Here is a 14,553-nt window from a genome sequence, read left to right as displayed (position 1 = left end):
TATACAGTACCACACTTTCTGGAAACTGCAGGACCAAACCTTTGCAAATATTCAATGAGGTGTCACTCATACGGTACAAGTATATGCAGTGAAAGTTTGGTGTGACATGCTCTGCACAGACTGTACTAACACACACACACACACACACACACACACACACACACACACACACACACACACACACACACACACTATTTTTGTGGTGTGTGTGTGTGTGTGTGTGTGTGTGTGTGTGTGTGTGTGTGTGTGTGTGTGTGTGTGTGTGTGTGTGTGTGTGTGTGTGTGTGTGTGTGTGTGTGTGTGTGTGTGTGTGTGTGTGTGTGTGTACAAGTCAGCAAGTCATCTTATATTTGACCACATGAACCCTAGCCTATAGCGTCTCTCTATTCTAAAAATATATATCAGGTCTACAGCTAGTTTCTGCAAGAAATATTCAGCATAGAGGGAAAACACGAAGCGCCTAGTTGGGACCAGTGGGACGATGGTATAGGGTTTTTTCTAAGGGGACAAATTAGCCACTTAAACTTTAAGTGCAGGTTAAAAATCACACATAGTTATGTTTAGTCTAAATAAGTTTAAATATATACAATACAGTCTGTAAGATATTGCTGTTAGCAAAGAGGACTCCCACATTAGTGCATACAGCACAATATCTTGTTACTGAACATTATTATAAAACAATATTGACAATGGTATGTTTTGTTTCATAGTAATTCATTCATGTTATTATAAGTGATTAATAATAAGTTGGTCATGAAAAGGGCACTTTCATGTGCAGGTGCTCAGTTACTGGTTAGTTCATATGTGTGCAGCAGCACACAATACACACACACACACACACACACACACACACACACACACACACACACATACACATGATGCCGAGTTGCTGTTCCTGACGTGTTGCACAAGTCCATCACTCTGTTTCCATCTGCTGTGTGTCTGGCTGTGTTGGTGCTGTGCTGTGGCATCTGGGGCATTCAGCCAACGTCCTTTGTATACTTCATTGTTTCGCTCGCACATCTGTGTGGCCATCTGTGTGACGCAGCGACCATTTGTCGGGCAAATTCCAATGTCGCTGTCATTACACTTCACATACTTCCCTTCAGTCTGCTGAAAGCTGTTTCAACGGTCAGCTATCATGGTGTGTGTGTGTGTGTGTGTGTGGTGGGGGGGGGGGGGGGGGGGGGATTTGACCTCAGAGCTGTCATTGAAAGTAGCAATATTATGTCACCGGTGACTGTTTTCCTCCATCCCCTGTGTTACAGATCTATTATGTTTTATTAACGTGAATAAATGTTTATGTTGTCCAATCTCTATGGTAGTGGTATGTTAATACAACTTTTACAATTGCATTGGTTGTATTCGGTCTCTGCTTGAGACATTTAGATCCTGTGTGTATGTTGGACATGACCTTTGGCACAATCCTGTTCCTGGTTTGACCTGAACGTCAAAATAGAATTTGAAAGTTGCATAGTACAGCTTAAATTTATTTAAAGTTGCATAGTACAGCTTACATTTCAGAAATGGTGCCAGCGTAGGCCTTGCTAATGCTCACCGCGAAAAGTTTCCTGGACAAAAGCTACCTTTCCTTTTGGGTGCTTATTATGATGAAAGAGCCATGGACCTACTGCATATTATTTATCAGTTTTATCAGCGAGGCCCAGATCAAGGTGTAATCTTTCTGTCTTCGTATCTTTTAGAACATACTGCACCTATTCCACATATAATGCCAGTCAGCCCAGTGTCCTCTGCTGTGCATGAGAGGACAATCCAATCAGATGTTGGAGCATCTCTCCACACAATCAGAATGGAAGCGCCTAGTTTTTGAGGACTTCATTGAGCACCCAGTATGTTATTAAAAATGTATTGTTGCACCTTATTACCATTCCCCCCCCCCCCTGTATCATATAAAACACCTCCCAATAAAAGCAATCGCAGTGTGTGGTCAAATTAGGTGCTACTGTCACTGACTGAAAATGTAGTGGCAGCACTGCCACCAGCGTAATGTTAGTCAGGAGCCTGTATACATCTGAAATGACTCAGTCAGCGATTTGGTCAAATTGAGGCATATACTGGCTGCAAGTTGATGCTCAGCCAACTCTCTCTCTCTCTCTCTCTCTCTCTGCAGAGGCCAACAAAATGTGATTTATATTGGATTAGAGAGCAGAAGTGGGTCATGATGTGAGAGCTACTCGTCACCCAGCACGCACATACATCTACATTCTACACATTTATATTTCCTCACTGTCGGTGTCGGTGTCCAAAACGGTTGCTTAAAAATATATATGTGTGTGTGTGTGTGTGTGTGTGTGTGTGTGTGTATAGATAGATAGATAGATAGATAGATAGTCACAAGCTCTTGTTAATGGTTTTCATTTGTTCAATATTCATAAACAGACACCACTTTCAACAAAATTGCAGATCAGCTCACAACGCTGACACCATGGCATGTTGTGATCGTGTACTGTAGATCAGCAACGATATACACTATACTAACGTTGCTGATCTACACGATCACAACATGCCTATAGTGACAATAGGACCACACACACACACACACACACACACACACACACACACTGCTGCCTCTGCCAGCTTACTGCCTGGAACTGCCAGTGGCCCTGCTGTTGCCGCCAATTAATTAAATTGGGACGTAATCGTGTCATTTGGGGTTATTAAGAGCAGGCAAATCTCTAATAGTATGGAGGATTGATATGACTGGAAACATCGCCGGAGGGCTCGTCCGAGGACGACCTAGAGAGAGAGAGAGAGAGAGCGCGAGAGAGCACATCACTGGCTCTGCAACGTAACTTATTAGCCCTGCTTGCAGCGGGGTTCTAATGATGGCGATGCCGTCCCTTCTGCCGGTCAACCACTTTGGTTCCGCATAACACAGCGGTATCTTGAAAACTGCTGTCCACATATCTATGGGGAGGATTAAGGGTAAGGGAGGGCCCTATCTTGTGCCACCCCTTACCCCTAAATCTATTTGCCATTTTTTACTATTTTGAAAAACATTTTAAAATAGTTCAACTAGTGATCTACGTCTACACGTTGTGAGCTTGTAGATATAATTTTAAACGTTTTTCAAAATAGTTTTTCAAATAAGTTTAGGAATAAGAGATAGGGGTGGTGCAAGATGAACCCTAACATTTTGAGTGGCCCACACATTTCCCTTTGGCTAAAATATTAACTTTACTCACAAGGTATCTCATAATATTATTCTGTAACACCACCCGATTTCCAGTTGGTTGGTTGTAGCACCAGGAGCAGCACCTCCTCCAGGGGCTCCTAAGAAAGCTTTTAGACTGTAAGCTGTGTCCAGATTCATGTATAGGCTCCACGTTCTTCAAAGGCTGCGTTTGGATCCTGTTTACGTCACGGAGACATGCAAAGACACAAGGCTCTGTTCCATTCACATGTTCTGCCCATGCCCCCTTTTTAGGATGTGGCCGACACAGACTTCGTATCGCATCGCCCTTGAATTGGAACATAATCATATATTTATGTGCTCATGTGGTGTTTTCACTTATTCAGCATTCATTAACAGCAACACATTGACGGCATCATGCATATACATTCTTGTTAATGTAGTATAGTGCACCAAGACCATTCTAGTGTACACATGCACTAGACACACACTCTAATTACTGCAGGTTTAGTACGTACGTATGTCCAAATGAAATACATAGACTAATGACTCCTCCTTCATTTCTCTCTTGCAGAACCATGATTTCTCTCTGCCCTGTTGGCCTGTTCTCATTCAATACAAAGGCTGTAGGTAAGTACAGGCGTCTTTTACGTTATAGAGCACTGGGACTTCGCAACGTTTTTGGCTGGGGACCCCTGGAAAAGCTTTGGCCATGTCTCAAGACCCCCGCCCCCTCCCCACCCCAATACAAATTAACTGCTACAATAACCTTAATAATAATAAGTAAGTACCTTTTATTTATAAAGCACCTTTCGAAACAAGGTTACAAAGTGCTGAACAGTGACATAATATAAAACAATCAGGTTAAAACAAACATAGTAGTATAATAAGGCATGAAAAAACAGACCTGCAGAGGAGATCAAGCGACAACATGGGAAAAATGTTTACGGAACAAAAAGGTTTTTAAACGGCTTTTTAAAAATCTCAACTGACTTGGAATTTCTCATGGGCAAGGGCAGAGCATTCCACAAGGTAGGAGCAACCACTGCAAAGGCCCTATCACCTTTTGTCACGACTCGCGGGTTGAGAACCCCTGTTATAGATTTTATATAAAAACTGCATGAGGATAAAAAACATGGCAAGTTGGTGAGCAATGCAGCTAGGTGTGTTAGATGTATGTGTGCCCACTGCACATTGCAGCTAGGTGTGTTAGATGTATGTGTGCCCACTGCACATTGGCACAACTACATCTTAACACGCCCAATATTAATTTAGCTACAGCTGCAAACAATCTACAAAATCAGCCTAAGGTTTCATTTTCCTTTTTGTATGGGGAGTACAGCTCGGTTCATTGCATTATTTTAAATTTCAACAACGAAAACAGAGAACCACATCAAATTAAGGGGCAGACCATGACAGTTCAGTTCATCCATGTTTTATTGAAAGAAGTAAGGGTCACAGCCAGGGCAGTTAGCCATGCAGAAAACAGAGTGCAGTCGTGTGCATTTTAAGGTATGTGGACTGGAATTCACCTGGGTGGTATACTTGATCCTGAGCCGGTCTTGGTTCTAGTCAATAATGGGTAATGTTTAGGGATCAGCGGGCGCAATCTGATTCAAGAAGAGGACTTTGGAAAAGCTACTGTACTCTCCCATGGCAGAGTGCAAAATCATCATCCTCATTTATGTATTCTGATGTACTGTATACAAGTATGTGAAGGCTATACAGACAGTAATGTGAATACGAAATCAAAAAGAGTGACTTAAAACAGTGTGCATAGTATTCCTATTTGTGTTGACAGGACTAGGTGTTTTACTGACTCAAGAGTTACATACAGATGTGTATATGAGACAATAATCTACTGCCATTTTGAAGCTAATGCCCTCAAAGACTGATTTATACTTTGTTGTACGATTGTGTTGCTCGTTGTGAGATTATATCTGCCATTTCTGGACACAAAACGACACAATCATCGACATGGTACATTAAGTATTAGTTGGCTCCTGGATAGCTGCAAACATCTGCTATTTCGAACCTCTGTATTTACACTACAGCATGTCTAAACGGCTATTTACATGTACACTACACAGCATTGTATGTGTGGATAATTTATTGCTGCACCCGGCATCTTGTCACTGCCTTATAGGGATCGTAATTGTAGAGCAAAAGATCAAGTATTGTTAGCCGATTTCACCCTTTATCATACAATTAATTAATAGCAGTACCTCAGTGTTATTTAAAATGTGTTTTATTATTATATTTTTTTGTTGCTGTGAGCTCATACAAGCTGAGTGTTTTGCATCAAACATCACAGGCCACACATTCTGCAAAGTACTTGTCACTTGGGAGTCAGCAGCTGTGTCTTTCAAGAGCCGAAGTTGTCAACGGCTAAAGTCGTAGCAGTGAAAGGTGCTGCTGTTGTTGTCGCACGGTGATGCTGCAGACTTTGGTCTTTCATCAAAATCAAAGCCTCTTAGATGAGTGTTCTGCTTTGGAGAAGGACAGCATGACGCATCAAACAGTCACTCCAAAGAGACTGGTTTATCATCATTCATAACAGGGACATTACATACGGACACCACAGCCTTTCGTTATGCGAGTTTAGACATGGTTAATTAATCGTGCTTGCTTGAGTAATGTGGAACTGAATGACATTAACTATACTTCTGTGGTCTATGATTTGTGCATGTGATATGTGGGAGAGACGGAAAGAGATTTTTTTTTACTAAATCCTATGCCACACATGCAACTGATGTTCAGTTGAGAGACAGTGAGAGGGAAAGTGTGTGCGTGCACACACATGCACGCCCATGTGTGTGGGTGCTCATAACATTCCCAGAGCTACACACAAAGCATTGAACTCATCAGAGCTGCGAAAAGCTCAAATGTAGTCTAAGCAGCGGTGAGTGCTCTGTAGTGTGGTGAAGTGTGTGCATTTGTGTGTGTGTGTGTGTGTGTGTGTGTGTGATGTGATTTCCCCTCTCTCTCCCAAAATAACATTCAACCAATAAGTATGGAGGGAGAAAGGAGGGAGAATTTTTTGCTTGTTTCTTGTTAGAGAGAGAGAGAGAGAGACAGACAGACAGACAGACAGACAGACAGACAGACAGACAGACAGACAGACAGACAGACAGACAGACAGAGAATAGAGAGACAGAGACAAGATAAGAGAAGGGAAAAGAAAAACATGAAACCTTTTAGAGTCTCAGTGACACAACAATCCATGTTACAGCAGCACAAACATGGAAATGCTCTAAACTGCAATTTGAGAGTACAACCTGTTGTGATCTGTTCCATTCCCTTTTGCGACCCTCTATTGGTCTGGCCTATGTGTTCAGTCAACTGTGCCATGGGATGTACCAAACCAAATCCATTCTAGGGGGTCTGGCAAAAGGGAATCAATGAAAAACACCATTTCACAAGCTTCTCTGACAAAATGGCTACAGTCTTTGATAATCCTGCTGTGTTAGGTTTATTTTGCTTAGAAAGTCTTCCGGATCCGTAGGACTCGTGGGCCAGGTCCGAGCAAAGTCCACTGCCCTCTTTCTTTGTGGTTAAAAGCACGGTCACATGTGGTGACAGCTGGTGAGGTACCCCACGCGATCCGTTTCTACATTACGCTATCTACTTCCCCCCCCCCCCATAGCTCTTATATTTGTGTATGTGTACTTTGTGTTATGCGTGCAGCTGTTGGTGGCCTACGTGACGACACAACAAGGAAGTCGGGGTGTGTGTGCACTACTCCTCAGGTAGCTCTAAAGAAAGTCCCGTTCCTTACGTCTCCCTCTATATAAGGTTCGCATACTGCTAAAGCAAAAGCAACAAGTGAGCAGGAATCCTGCTCCGTTCTTCTCCAGCCATGGGGGTTTGGTTGGGAATTTTATTCACCCGTACAGTTCGTATGGTGGAAAGGTAAGGGTTGTTGCTGTTCTGTGAGGTGTTGTTAGGGGGAGGGCGAACGCTCCTGAGAAAGCCTGCTCGGCTGGTTGAACGTCAGGACAGAGTGAGGGTCAAGGGTATAAGGGGGCCGTGCTGCCCATCATATCTCCAGGAGGTACTTGACGGGCACCAGGCCCCTTTTCTTGCCACTGCTCAGCCGCAGGAAGCCGTCCACCTCTTCGTTCTTCCCCACGCAGATCTGCATGGCGGGATAGAGGAGGAGAGACACAGAGAGAGACAGATGAAACGGCGAGAGAGAGAGAGAGAGAGAGAGGCGGGGGATGTGAGGTGGAGAGGCAATGATGTACCGTGACGAACAGCTCTGCCGCTTTTTTATTAGGAGGCTGCTGTAGTGCAATAGGAGTCGTCAAACACTGTCGACAACAGCCCTGGAGATTTTCCTGCATGCATTTGCATACATTTGCAAATATATTCAAGGCTTATGAGTGCATAAAGAGAGTGAGAGAGGGCGAGAGAACGAAAGGCAGATGAGAGGGGTGTGTGTGTGTGCGTGTGTGTGTGTGTGTGTACCTGGGCCTCTTTAACAGTCATCTGGCCCTTCTCTCGGTTCCCTTGGAAACCAGAAGTGACCTTCCATACGCGATCGCCGGGTCGAACCCGCTGCACAAAGTTAGCGGGGAAAAAACCAACTTTGTCCCTGCTCTTCCCCTGGTGACACACACACACACACACACACACACACACACAAACTCTTAGATTTTGACTGATACAATATGAATATTTTAAATTTACATACAAACTGTTCTGACCTGAACTGTTAACAGGATGAAACATTTAACACATTTATTTCTAAAATTCCTCTTGCGTTCAAGATGAATATAAACTGGCTTTAGTTTCACCACAACAACAGTTGTTCTGGTGCCAGAGTGAATCACTATACAATTGTCATCCTCCACAGACATTGTTATTCTTCCTGTGGTTATTTCCTCTTCCTGAATAAGCTGTCAGCACGGCATCGTGATCTGTCTTTGAGAAGCAAATCTATTTTTGCCGTGTAGAGAGACAGGAAAGCAAGGGCAGAGAGAGTGCAGAGACGAGATGGGGGTCGGACTCGAACCCAGGTCACGCTCACAAGGAGCATATGGTCTGTGCACCAACTGGCTAAGCCACCAGGCACCCCTTGAGAAGCTAATCTGAAGGACAGTACACATAGTACAGCTCAAGATCCCTAAGGTTTCTGCTTTGTTTGGCCCTATAAATCCTCACAAGTAATGCTTCTAATTTTTAACGTTAACGAAGGACACTATTTGTTCTACAGTGTAGTTGTTGTTTTTTAGCTTAATCGACAGACTGATTTGTTTTGTCTGTCCTCCATTAGCGCAGTGAATCGTTTGCTCATTAAACCTGCCCTGCTCTGATCCTCATGCTGACTAAAGCTTAGTTTATACTTAGTTTATACTATCTCATTTCTGTCCTCTGAATGTACTGTATACTTATATATTATCCTATTATCTTTGGATGTCTTTACTTCTGTCCTATATTGCCTCTGAATGTATTTAGGTCTGTCTCATCTCTAAATGTCTCTATACTTCCATCCTGTAGTCGATTAACATCTCTACTCAGATGGGACAGCTTTAACTCGTCCCACATTATCAGATTCTGCATGCAAGGGTAGATTTTAAAGCCCTGCGAACAGAGGCAATAACATTTTATTGACCGGACACGGCATTTGCAAAAATATATTTTTAGGCATTCAAGTGCTACAGTGATGAAACGGGAACTATTGATTTGAACTTTAAGAGCCCAGATGGGCATTTATTGCATTAGATAAGAGTTATAATTTTAATGACCCACCTTCCACCAGTCTTCATTGGAGTCATCTGTGACTTGAACTCTGTCACCGGGCCTGCAGAGTAGGGAAGGAGGAGAGGAGAGGAGAGGTGTGAGGAGAGGAGGACTGCTAGAGGTGAAGGGAGCTATAATGAGATGAGAGGACACGGTACACGGCTACGAAGGAATTGCTTTTCTGCAAGAAATTATCATCATATCAGCATTTAAATGCAATCCCAAAGACACAACAGATGGACACAAGGCCGTAGGAAACATGCTGATAAGAGGACATAGACAAAAGTCCCCCCCCCACACCACACACACACACACACACACACACACACACACACACACACACACACACACACACACACACACACTGTGGTCAGTGAACCACCAAAAACACTAAAACCACAGTCCATCAGAAGGGATGTTTGGACTCAATCTCATTACTTCGCTTTGGCTTCACAGCTCTGTCTCACTCCTTACGGTATAATACCTGATGTGGTGTGACATGATGACAACACACAATATGTCCTTTTCTTTAAATGTTCAACTTTATCTACGTGTAAAATTTATTTCAGGGCTAATGTGTGTCTCTGAAACACAGCCAAAGTTTTGCAGAAAAGTGCTTGCCTTGAACATGGGTTATTGCGTAGAATTATTGATTCCTGGATACGATTGCTGCCTTGTTTGCAGTGCAAACTATAGTGACCCTGACATCAGAAAATATGAATGAGACTGATATAATAGCGGTCAAAGACTGTATGTTTGTGCCAGGCCAATGCTTGCCTGCAAAATGCATCATGGGAATTGTAGGACATGAGTGATGACAGCTGGGGCGAATGTGGAATGGCCTTCGCGTTTGAGTAAAGACGAGCTGTGATTGGCCAGTGCACTTGCGCAAGGACGCGATGTGATTGGCGAATAGCCACTTTGAGTGGCAGTCGGGGCAAACGCTGAACATGATTTCTGTCCATATCGGGTGGCAACTCAAACAGGGCTGAGTCGGCTAAGCAAACTTCGCAATATTCGACACGACTCGGGCCCTTTAGCACGCTCGGTGGTGTCTCTCTCATGGCTCAAGTTCGCTTGAGACGACCCCTTCGTCGTGGTCTAAAACTGTATGGGGGCATGACCATTTACTCAGATGTGAAGGCCATTGCCCACTCACACAGCTGGGTTGTATTATTGTACTTTTTCGTGCTAAGGACCCCCAAAGTGATATGTATTTGGCTCGAAATGGATCTGAAAAATGACATATAAATATAAATAATAAGATTTTTAAAATAATTTACGTTTTTCAAACACACAAATAGCAGAAGTACAAGCTCGCAGTGCTGCACTAAGTGTTTGTTGTTTTGTTGTTTCAATAGCGAAACTGACATGATACAGGATACATGATATCAAAGGCATGATAGTGTTTCTCTAAACAGTCTCTCTGTCTTGTTCTATCTTTGTCTGGCATACTTTCTCTCTTACTGGTGCCATTTCTCAAGCACCCAGTAGTTTACACATTTGTAGCGAAGTGAATTTGTGCATAAATACACAATTTAAATTGATCGACCGTCAGTTAATTAGACGTGTGAAGCAGTGTTGCTACTGTACCTGGCTGTGCAGCATGCCTGTACATTATACATGAGTCAGGAGAACAGCAGCGCTGCATGGGACCGAGACCCTAGCACGGTACTTTTGCACGCTTAATGCACACGCACACTTCACCCAGCTGGGTGCCTCGCCATTGTCCCACTGAGGAGGCAGATGGCTTGTGTGTGTATGCGGTGTGTGTTTGCGCGTGTGTGTGGGGCTCTAGCTAGTTATGCACACCTTCTCTTACGCCTGATTACTCCAGCTATTCTCTTGCACACACACACACACACACACACACACACACACACACACACACACACACACACACACACACACACACACACACACACACACACGTCTGATGATGAACTAGACTGCAGTAGAAATCTGTCTTGTACTGAAGGTTCAGAATTAAAGGATGGTTGAAATGTTGCTGTAATAATCTGGTTTCATTCGTATTGCTTTGCTCCGTTCCTCAGAATGCACGGGCGTGCACATGAACGCACGTACGCAGGCAGACAGACAGGGTGTACGGAAAGGCCTGCCCTGGGTGTATATTATATAAGTTATATCAGTTATTGTTGAGGAGGTGGGGGGGTTAATGCACTGTTATTATACAGTATGTATGTACTGCATATAGCCTAATGTATACTCTAACGGTTAGAGTCTAACCTACACAAAAAGCAACAAGATGGAAAACCTAACGTTTTAGGAAAATAGCTAAGACCCGCTAAATTGTTATTTATTTCATTTTATGTCAGAAAATAAAATGGCACTAATCCGCACATTCTCACTTAGTGAAAACAAATTAAAATAATGTCCTTCTAGATCTTCTAATTCACCAACATACTGTACAGGAGTTTCGCTTCACTTCAAAGCACACCAGAGGGCGGATTACCGCAGGTGTGAATGCAACCACATTAAATAGGGGATGAACCAAAGAATGTGGGATGAAGAAGTTGGCACACAATGAGGAAGGAGAAGGCATTATTACGCAGCGTAAAGATGTCCTGTGGACAGACATGGTCTAATGATGAGATAGAAGCCCTTATCGCAATATGGCCAGGCGATCATATTTATCAAATGCTGAACGTTGCAGAGAAAAACACTGCAATGTACAGGATATACAGTAGCAAGAGAATGGAGGCGTTTGGGTTTCGTCACGCATTTGCACAATGTCGCATTAAAGTAAAGAGTTTGCGTTCACTGATCTGGGGTCAGATAAAGGTTTGTTTATGTAGACGGTAGGCTACTCTGATTTGCCTACCAAGTTTATTTAGCTCGTGTAGTGTGATCCTGGCTTAACCTTAAAAGCATTTGTGTCATTTTAGATTTTAGCTATTAAAAAAATAGTGGATATATCTACAATTTTTGAACATTTTAGTACACTGCCCCCAGACAGAGAGTGAACCAATGCACGCAGTACACTGCCCCCAGAGAGTGAACCAACGCATGCAGTACACTGCCCCCAGAGAGTGAACCAACGCATGCAGTACACTGCCCCCAGAGAGTGAACCAACGCATGCAGTACACTGCCCCCAGACAGAGAGTGAACCAACGCATGCAGTACACTGCCCCCAGAGAGTGAACCAACGCATGCAGTACACTGCCCCCAGACAGAGAGTGAACCAACACATGCAGTACACTGCCCCCAGACAGAGAGTGAACCAACACATGCAGTACACTGCCCCCAGACAGAGAGTGAACCAACACATGCAGTACACTGCCCCCAGACAGAGAGTGAACCAACACATGCAGTACACTGCCCCCAGACAGAGAGTGAACCAACACATGCAGTACACTGCCCCCAGACAGAGAGTGAACCAACACATGCAGTACACTGCCCCCAGACAGAGAGTGAACCAACACATGCAGTACACTGCCCCCAGACAGAGAGTGAACCAACACATGCAGTACACTGCCCCCAGACAGAGAGTGAACCAACGCATGCAGTACACTGCCCCCAGACAGAGAGTGAACCAACGCATGCAGTACACTGCCCCCAGAGAGTGAACCAACGCATGCAGTACACTGCCCCCAGACAGAGAGTGAAACAACGCATGCAGTACACTGCCCCCAGACAGAGAGTGAACCAACACATGCAGTACACTGCCCCCAGACAGAGAGTGAACCAACACATGCAGTACACTGCCCCCAGACAGAGAGTGAACCAACGCATGCAGTACACTGCCCCCAGAGAGTGAACCAACACATGCAGTACACTGCCCCCAGACAGAGAGTGAACCAACACATGCAGTACACTGCCCCCAGACAGAGAGTGAACCAACACATGCAGTACACTGCCCCCAGACAGAGAGTGAACCAACACATGCAGTACACTGCCCCCAGAGAGAGAGTGAACCAACGCATGCAGTACACTGCCCCCAGACAGAGAGTGAACCAACACATGCAGTACACTGCCCCCAGACAGAGAGTGAACCAACACATGCAGTACACTGCCCCCAGACAGAGAGTGAACCAACACATGCAGTACACTGCCCCCAGACAGAGAGTGAACCAACACATGCAGTACACTGCCCCCAGAGAGTGAACCAACGCATGCAGTACACTGCCCCCAGACAGAGAGTGAACCAACACATGCAGTACACTGCCCCCAGAGAGTGAACCAACGCATGCAGTACACTGCCCCCAGAGAGTTGAGTTGAGTACAATGAACCCCAATGGAAACAAGCCTGTGTTATCCTTTTAGCAGAGCTTTTTTCTGTTATCAAACATAAAGTATACAATCAGTCAAACCACCTTCATGTGGACTGCGAGTGGGCTGGACAGCAGGTAAAAAGTTTATGGAGTCTTTGACGGCCCACCGATGCGACCGGCAGCCCACCGGGATTTGTCCCAGTATGCCAGATGGCCAGTAAACTCCCCCCCCCCCCCCCCCCCCCACACACACACACACACACACACACACACACATACACACACAAACACAGCTTGTATATTGAGCATGACTGACTGTAGTTCCAAGTCATTTTTCTCCTGGGGCAGAAACTTGTAGAGTGCCGCGTAGGTATGGATGGAATGGATCTCCACACGCTTCGATGTCTGGAGAGAGAGAGAGAGAGAGGGAGATGGAGAGAGAGAAATTGAGACCAGTGAACTGTATCTTATGAATTGAAAAGCCTTTTTGAAGGGATTCTTTTTTTGTTATATAGAGTGTTTTCCGCTTGGCTTCATCCAAAAGAGTAGAGAATTTTATAATATAACAGTGCACGTGGTTCAAAGGCTAGAAAGGCTGTGTAATGTAACTTCATTCAAAATGGATTAAATACCAACTGGTACATACTGGTTTCCATTGTGGTCCATTATACAACATACAGCACCCAAACTATACAAAAAACACAATCATAAATACTAATATATACAGCTGAGAACAGCTTAACGGTTAAGCCGTTTCTTCAAAAGCTCAGTTCAGTGACAGTCAGTGTGAACGTTATACATCAATATTTTGAGTACAAAATGACAGGCATCATGGTATGGCTAAAAAAGAAACGCTCGTCTTCGCGGCTCATGACTCAGAAATTTCTTTCACCAGTGGCAGAGGATGAAACATGAGGAGTGTGACAGAGGATAAAAGGGGAGAGGGGGATGAGGGTGGAGAACGAGAGAGAGAAAGTGAGAGAGGGGAATGCTGACTATACACACCTTCAGGCTTACCCTGTCCTCCGAATCAGCCTTCTCACTTTCAGGAGGGGTTAGAGCTGGAGAGACACAAATACAGAGAGAGGGGAGAGGGTTGCGGGAGAGGCAGAGAGAGTTTGCATGACAGAAAGGGTGTGAAAGAAAGAGAGTGACGGACAGACAGGAGAGAGGAGGGGGGAGAGAGGGGGGGGAGAGAGGGCGGGAGAGAGAGTGAGAGACGTCTTATCACTTTGTGAATAGCAAGTCAACGACAAGGTCACAGAAAGCATTAGCAGCGCACGGATGATTCTGTCTCGTGGGACTGCAGAGAGAAAAGTAGAGAGATAGAGCGCACACACACACACACACACACACACACACACACACACACACACACCCATAGCTCTCTCTCTCCCTTGCATGAAATACCGTACTTTGAC

General features: G+C 44.5%; 1 protein-coding gene across 1 annotated transcript in view; it reads right to left on the bottom strand.

Annotated features, from left to right (window-relative positions):
• Positions 1-7,193: 7,193 nt before the first annotated feature.
• Positions 7,194-14,553, bottom strand: part of LOC308333510 (SH3 and cysteine-rich domain-containing protein 2-like) — a gene marked incomplete at both ends in the record, with an annotated part of 43,381 nt that continues 36,021 nt past the window's right edge. Inside the window, 5 exons of the mRNA XM_080789966.1 lie at positions 7,194-7,292; positions 7,625-7,762; positions 8,909-8,960; positions 13,449-13,537; positions 14,138-14,193. Of these exons, the coding sequence (XP_080646092.1) occupies positions 7,194-7,292; positions 7,625-7,762; positions 8,909-8,960; positions 13,449-13,537; positions 14,138-14,193 (434 nt within the window). The remainder of the gene's footprint in view (positions 7,293-7,624; positions 7,763-8,908; positions 8,961-13,448; positions 13,538-14,137; positions 14,194-14,553) is intronic.

The sequence above is a fragment of the Protomyctophum bolini genome (assembly GCF_963924005.1).
Source record: "Protomyctophum bolini genome assembly, chromosome: 18".
Lineage (NCBI taxonomy): Eukaryota > Metazoa > Chordata > Actinopteri > Myctophiformes > Myctophidae > Protomyctophum > Protomyctophum bolini.
Note: the sequence above shows the minus strand (reverse complement) of the source record. Positions and strands in the feature narration are given on the sequence as shown.